The 7781-nt window shown below is 41.7% G+C and overlaps 1 protein-coding gene across 1 annotated transcript; it reads left to right on the forward strand.

The window, feature by feature from the left end:
* Positions 1–639: 639 nt before the first annotated feature.
* On the forward strand, positions 640–3006 carry LOC6033006 (translation initiation factor IF-2, mitochondrial). Its single transcript, XM_001843464.2, has 2 exons — positions 640–787; positions 850–3006. The coding sequence occupies exons 1-2, from the start codon at positions 759–761 to the stop codon at positions 2906–2908; spliced, it is 2088 nt and encodes a 695-aa protein (XP_001843516.1). The 5' UTR covers positions 640–758; the 3' UTR covers positions 2909–3006.
* Positions 3007–7781: the final 4775 nt, after the last annotated feature.

Here is a 7781-nt window from a genome sequence, read left to right on the forward strand (position 1 = left end):
CCTATATTCCATCACACAAAAAAAAATCACTGTTACCTGCGCTTCATCCTCGTCGCCAGATTGTAAGGTCCCGGCGTAACGGACGCAGCTTGTTGGCTGCCAGTCATCCTCCCGACCACCCCTGACCTACAGTCCGTCGCCGATTCCTCTGCGCATCCTCCGGAACCTGATTCCGATACCTCTCGAACCACTCGCGTCGCAACACCACTCCGCGCAACGTGTACTCTCACTTCCCGTTCATCCATGACTGTCAGTCTCTTGTTCCTACTCTCCCGCCCACTATCGCTCTTCTCTCCCACGACTACCACTGACACACCTCATGTGCCAAGGGGTATCACACTCGAAGGGATCAGACCCTACAAGTTGCTGTTTTGATATTTTTTTAAAACTATCGAGTAATTAAAAGTACAACATGGAGTTAAACTTAGAGAGATGTGAGCCGGTAACATGGAGTAAAACTTTCGCAGCTGTCATGGTAAACTTCACAGAAGCTTGACAGATACAACTAATATTTAAAATAAGAGGTTCGTAATTGTTCACCTCACCCTAAAACATGAGAATTCCATCCAACCTCTCGTTTTTTCACCATCCTTGATTTTGACCGTTCCGAAAACGTCAAAATCAGTTGTTTTCCGCCGGCAAACCAAAACAAAGTCACATAATCGTGCTGAATTAGCTAAAAATCAGTTATTTTTTATTAAAATTTGTCAAATTTTTAGTTCCTAGCTGTTTTCTAGCAAAAGTGCAACGTTTTTCAAATGTTCAACATTCGATTGGTGCTAAACAGGTTGAATTTCGTGGAATAAGCTTCATGTTTTCGTGTTAACTTAACCCTCCCTTGTTCCGTAGGTTAGCACCGGTGCATCGTTCCGTCACAGGTCCCACCATCCAAAGGGCTCGATGCCTTCAGACCACTCCATGGCACTGCAAGCGTCGGAAAACGGCCGAAGAAAAGAAGGCCCCGCGGGTGATTGAGTTTTCCCACAAGAAAAAGAACCAACCTCAAGCGGCCAGCGGAACAGTGGTGGACATTTGGCGGAATATGACTGTGGCCGAGTTGGCCCGGTCCTCCCAGCTGGATCTGGAACACATTCAGGAGGTAATGCTGTACGTGAAAGGAGCTGGGAGTATCGAACCGGAGGCACGGTTGGAGGATCAGAAGATTGTGAAGGAGATTCTTCAAAAGTGTGGCCTCCGTATGAAAATCGTGGCCGCACCGAGCGCGGAGAAGCAACTGGAGGAAAAGGATCGTGACGTGGTGCCGAGAGGTCCTCCTTTGGAGGAAAATCTGCGTGAGAGACCGCCGGTGGTTACCGTCATGGGTCACGTGGACCACGGCAAGACAACGCTGCTGGATTCCTTGCGGGGAGCTTCGGTTGCGGCTAGCGAGGCCGGTGGAATAACACAGCACATTGGTGCGTTCACGGTGGAGCTGGACAATGGGGAGCGGGTCACTTTCCTCGATACTCCGGGCCACGCGGCGTTCAGTGCGATGCGAGCGCGGGGGGCCAACCTGACGGACATTATCGTGCTGGTGGTCGCGGCGGATGACGGAGTGATGGAGCAAACGAAGGAAGTGCTGCAGCTGGCACGGGAAGCGAACGTACCGATCATTGTGGCCATAAACAAGGTGGACAAGCCCGAGTCGGACATGGACCGGGTCCGGCGGGAGTTGGCACAGCACGGGTTGGCGCTAGAAGGGTCCGGTGGGGACACCATTGCGGTGGGCGTTTCCGCCCTGCAGGGCACCGGTCTGGACGAGCTGACCGAGGCCGTGAGCACGCAGGCCACGTTGATGGGCCTTCGCGGCGAGTACGTTGGTCCGATGGAGGGTGTCGTGGTTGAATCTAAACAGGACTCGCGCCGAGGCAAACTCTCAACGGCGATCGTGACGCGTGGAACGCTCCGCAAGGGAAGTGTCCTCGTGAGTGGACTGGCCTGGGCAAAGGTACGGGGACTGTTTGACCACGCGGGTCAACCAATTTCGGAGATTACTCCCGGGATGCCGGTGGAGATCCTGGGCTGGCGAGAGTTGCCCTCGGCTGGAGATGTTATTTTAGAGGTGGAGTCTGAGCGGGTAGCGCACGCGGTGATGAGGTGGCGCGAGGCGCAGGCCAAGGCCGAGAAGGCGGAAGGAGACAAGGACGCGATCATGGCTAAGAGGATGGAGCACGATGAGAAGTATAAGGCGGAGAGGGAGCAACAAAGGCTGGCCGGATTCTACAGGAGGAGGAACAAAGGTCCACGGCCGAAAGAGTCCGCTCCGGACGATCCAACGCCAAAGGTCAACGTGATCATCAAGGGTGACGTCCACGGGTCGGTTGAGGCCATCCTTGACGTGCTAGACACGTACGACGATTCGGAACACTGCCGGTTGAACGTGGTCCATTACGCCGTCGGAGACGTCTCCCAAAGCGATTTGGAACTGGCCAAAATGTTCGACGCCGTAATCTACGCGTTTTCTGTATCAATACCCGACAAGGTAAAAGACGTAGCCATCAAACCGGTAAACATCATCTACCGGCTGGTGGACGACCTGAAGAAAGAAATCAACTCCAAACTGCCCCCGATCGACGTGGAAGAAACGGTCGGTGAAGCCAACATCCTCCAGCTGTTTGATATCAACGAAGGCCGTCGAAAGGTCACCGTGCTTGGCTGCCGTTGCACCAAAGGTCTGCTCAAGAAAGCGTCCCGCTTCAAGCTGGTTCGGAACGGGGAAACCGTGGCAGACGGGCTAACGCTGGAGTCGATGCGACATTTGAAGAACGAAGTCGATACGATCAAGAAGGACGTCGAATGTGGACTGCGGTTGGACGATCAGGACGTGGTGGTGAAGGCGGGAGACTCGCTGGTGTGCTACAAGATTGTGCAGGAACCGCAGGAAACGGAGTGGGATCCGGGTTTTTGAGCGGGGAGTTGAAGGGTGATGTGGTGCTTATTGTAAGTAGAGAAATAATTATTGTTGTTGACAATAAACCAAAACTACTTGAAAACTTACCTTATTAAGCTCAAAATTGTTCATTTTCTTCAAAATATCACTGTCTACATACTTTAGTGTATCTCAACCGGTGCTTTATTTTATGTTATTTTTTAGAATGGCTTTGGATCAAAAGATTATCATTCTTAGACAAATTTAAAAAGTGATAGTAATTAAACAATGTTCAATTTATTTCATAACTTCAATGTTTAAACAAATAATAATTACAAAATTTCAAAAAATATAGTTTATTTATACATTGTTACTAATTAGTTCAAGATGTGGGGGTGGGGGTAAATGTTCCTAAAAACTAGTCAAGGGGGGAATGGAACGTTAAAGGTTGAGAACCACTAATCTTGCCGATGCAAACCGCGTTATGTTCTATTTTGAAGCAATACAAATATCTATAAAAGCCAATATAAAAACGTTCTAATCTTAAGAAAATATTTGTACTGCTAGTAAATTGGTCCGTTCAAAAGTTACGTAGCGCGTTCTAAAGTTACAGTCGTTGCAGTTCAAAATATTGCAGCATAGAAAAAATATACCTACAACAAGGTTAAAAATAATACGTTAATTCCCCATAACGTAGTACCTGGATTGATCCCTCGAGAAAGTACGAAACGCCGCAATGTTGGCACCGTGAAAAACATCGCAAGCTATGGGTGGTGCATACTTTTCGGCGCATTGGATTGACTTCGACATTCTTTTAGAGTGTAACACTGCTTGCGTGTGTGTGTGTGTGTGTGTGTGTGTGTGTGTGTCGACTTTTATTACTTTTTCCGATCTTTGAACTATGACTTCAGTTATCCTCTGAATTCAATTCAAATGTTTACAATTGATCAAACATTGAATTTTATGTATATTTTTGTAAGTTTATTTTTTTATTTTTTTACTTGCTTTGAAAAGCAAGCATGAACTTTTTAAATACTTTTCCTCGATTATAGACTATACTTGTAGCTTCGAAAATCATTCTTTAGTCTTAACTATTTTCAGGCAAGCCCAAACATACTACACATGGTTACCAATGCACAGAAATGCATTGTAGTTTGTTTCAGTTGACTGGACTTGTATTTATAACAATTTAGTAGTTTTTTTTGAAAAAAAAAATTAAAAAAATTTCTCTGATTTTCGCCAACACATACGAAAAAGATAAAGTTGCCCCGACTTCTCCTCGACTTGCGTGAAGCTTTGTCCTAGGGATATTTTTTGTCCCTGATCTCAAATCCGAGATCCATTTTTCGATTTGTCGTGGCCAATTCATGATAACGTCGTGATTCGAAATCCGGACACTTAGTAGCATATCATTTTTGTTATAGCTGGCAAAAAATCATGTAATAAGTTGGAAATGTAGAAACATCATTAGGATGTAGTATAAACAGTTAGTTTTAAGAAAATGTATGCAAAATAGGTCTTTTCTAACAATTTCTATCAGAATTTTAAAATTAAAAGGACTTGTTGTGCTTCATATCCCGGACACTCATAAAAGCTGATTCGAAATCCGGACACTCGATTTTATTTATGAATCGCAGATTGAGTCAAAGTGATTTTTTTTACGGATTTGACAATTTCTCAGGTTTTTCTCAATGAAATTATATTCTGTTAAAATCGTTGTTTAGGGGACATCTTAAGATGACCTAGTTTGAAAAATCTCGTTCATACAACAAATCCTGTCATTTTGGCAGCTGTCTGAAGTTGAGGTACGTTTTTGGCCAAAAATGACCTCTCGAAAAATCTTTGTTCTAATATTTTTGCTGGAATTGCTCGAAAACTACCCAAATGTTTGAAAATCTCCACTTCAAACATTGCAGCATGTCAATACGATTCCCTCGAACAAGGAACACTGTTGGATGACTTGTTTTTGCCATATTGTTGTGTTTGAGCTTATTTAACTTTCATTAGACCCGTTGTCACCCCCTCTTATGGATGAGATTGGGTCTATTTTCAAACGATTGGCATTTAAGGTAGAGTTCATCAAATTCCGCCATATTTTGGGAAAATGTTAGTAAACTATCTAAGAATAATTCAACGTTAAAAGATTTTTGATTTGATTTTATTTAAACTGTTTTTGTTATTAAGAAATTACGAGTGGTATATCGTTTTTGACCCATAGTCACCCCCACTGACGGTATTTGAATAATGTTATTTATCAATGTTTGCAAAATAATAGTTAACTAACTTTTGAAAGATTTAAAAATAATTGTAGTTGGGGTTGGAGTCGGCTAGAGTTGGTAAGTCGGAGTCGGAGTCGAAGTGGCCTCAAAGACCGAGCCACGTAGCCCAATTCAACCAGAAAAAAAATGCAAACTCTTAGCCTTATTTGGTGCTAAATTTTATAATAAAACAAGCCTTACCCGACAAACTTCGTTCTGCCTTTTTTTCTTTTGTTGACGTTTTTTGCTTTTTTGCAGCCTCCTGTGATCAAAATTTGATTTTACGTAACTTTCTCCATACAATTTGCCGTTGATCCGGAATCGGTTCCAGAGTAGCCAAAGTGGCAATTAGTTAGCGTATAAACCTTCCTTGATCTTATACGAACAAAAAGCACCTCGATCCGATGCTTTTTTTAAAAGGTCCAATAAACCAAATTTTTAGTTTTTGCTTTTATTACCTCTGACTCAAGGCGGTTTCAAAAACACTCAAAATGCAAAAACTCAAAAATAATGATTTATTGGACCTTTTCAAAAAAAAAAAAACTCCAGATATAGACTAAGGTAATAAACGAACATCCTTTGTTCCAGTGTTTACTACGTTAACGTGGCGGCAGAGCCATCTAATGGCGATTTTCATTGAAATGTTTTAACAAAAATACATTAATAAATAAAATTCCATGCCTTGGAATTTATATTTGTATACCTGTTTTTGTTCATGTTTAGCTTAAGAATATTCTGATTTATTTTTTGAATTCCGATATGGGACCATCCATAAACCACTTGGGCACTTTTTGAAGTGCTTGCATAACAAGTGGACTGGTGTAGAATGCATTTTAAACCCGTTTTTCATGAACATTTGCTATTTTTTTTATGAATTTTTGACTGTTTTTAAATTCTATGAAAAGGTTGATCAAAACTATCCAACTCATTGCATGTAAGTTCAACTCATTACATGCAATGAGTTGAACTTACATGCAATCGCTTTAATCGCTTTGAGCTATAATGAATTCATTGTATCGAACATTATGTTTTTAAATTAATTAAGGGGTTATATACGTGTAGAAAATCACAAAATTTGATATTACAGAAAATTGATTCAATCCAGTAAAAATATGATTTTCAATCACTCCTGAATGTTTCATGAAGATATTACATGATTAAACTGAGTACAGACGATTCAAAGCTCAACATTTTGCCGTTCGCAAAGCCTTTTTTCATAAAATTATTTTTATTAGGTCCTATTTTCGCAAAGCCTTAATGCAAGAAAAACTAAAAAAGCTATTCTTTTTTTAATAGAATTACTATTACAGTAGTTGTTCGGTAACTGGGCTGAGAACATAGCCCAGTCACCGAATGCTATTTACTAACTGGGCTGAACGAAAAATAACGAGGGGACCGATGCATAATGTTTTTTTGATGAAATATAAATATAAAAGTTACTTATACTCAATGATGATTATGAATGATTACTTTTCATATTTCTCTAGTTGTGACTTGAAATTACATAAAAGTTTAAAAAAAGTTGTTTTATTTGTTGAACATGATTTTTGCATCTCGTTTTTGAAACTCGTCTGAAAAACCTGTATCATTTTCTCATACGAAACAGTGGCGCCACGTGGTGGTAGCTGCCCTTTTTTATTACACTGTGAAATTTTCCATAGAGTTATCTACGTGCGCATGTATTGCGTGTACGTACACGAAAAAGATTAAGGTTAAATTTTGTACCGGCCAGCAAAACAAATGGTGTGGTAGTGTGCGTGAGCTCGGGCTTAGATAACTCTATAGAGTTATCTAAGCCCGATCTCACGCACACTAGCTTACCATTTGTTTTTGCTGGCGGGTACAAATTTTAACCTAGAAATCCATCGTGTACGTACACGCAATACATGCGCACGTAGATAACTCTATGGCCAATCCAAGGAACCAGAAGGTGACAACAGAAATGTCCGTCCAAAAGGGGTGCTGCAAAAAAACTTATTATTTTTAACAAATTTTTGAACAAATCAGCAACGAATTACAAGTTTGACAGTCGAACTGCACTTAAAATTTGGGTTTGTTATTTGTTTTTGCAAAACCGCATATTTTTAACGAAAGTGCCAAAAATATTCGGAATCACCTTTTGCCTGTTGGTGGCGCTTTGTGTTAGTATGTGTAAGGTCGATGTTTGCGGACGTGTACGCAGAACACAGAACAGTGAGAACTAGCGAAAATACCTCCCTTTCTTCTGATACAAGTCGCCATATTGAAATTGCTTGAAGATTCATACCCGTGCTACGGCCCAGTTATCTAGAGCCCAGTTAAAAAGCAGCCCAGTTAAACAACGCCCAGTTACCGAACAACTCCTGTATAATTTAAAATAAAAAAAAAATCCATGTAAGAGCATTTAATGCGAACTCATTTCCTAAAATTGAGAAATTCTTCATCAAACATAACGAGGCCTGTAAATTAATTCACAGCATTGCACGAAACTTTCAAGTCCAGCTGGCCGTCCGTCTTTCTACTGAGCACTTATCAATGGCCACTTCCTGTGATAACACACAATCCACTCGTCCATTTATGCAAGACAGAGACCAACAACGACGCCGATCGAGGGTTGTTGCGAGTGACCTAAAAATAAACCTCCGTCCTCCTAACGTCCTGTTGCGATATCCCTC

Source organism: Culex quinquefasciatus, chromosome 1, assembly GCF_015732765.1.
Source record: "Culex quinquefasciatus strain JHB chromosome 1, VPISU_Cqui_1.0_pri_paternal, whole genome shotgun sequence".
NCBI lineage: Eukaryota > Metazoa > Arthropoda > Insecta > Diptera > Culicidae > Culex > Culex quinquefasciatus.

Excerpts from the sequence above, each read along its gene's own strand:
- LOC6033006 (XM_001843464.2), top strand. The coding sequence starts at position 759 with ATGTTCAACATTCGATTGGTGCTAAACAG. Across the intron at positions 788-849 it reads ATTCGATTGGTGCTAAACAG|GTTAGCACCGGTGCATCGTT; the intron begins GTTGAATTTCGT and ends CTTGTTCCGTAG.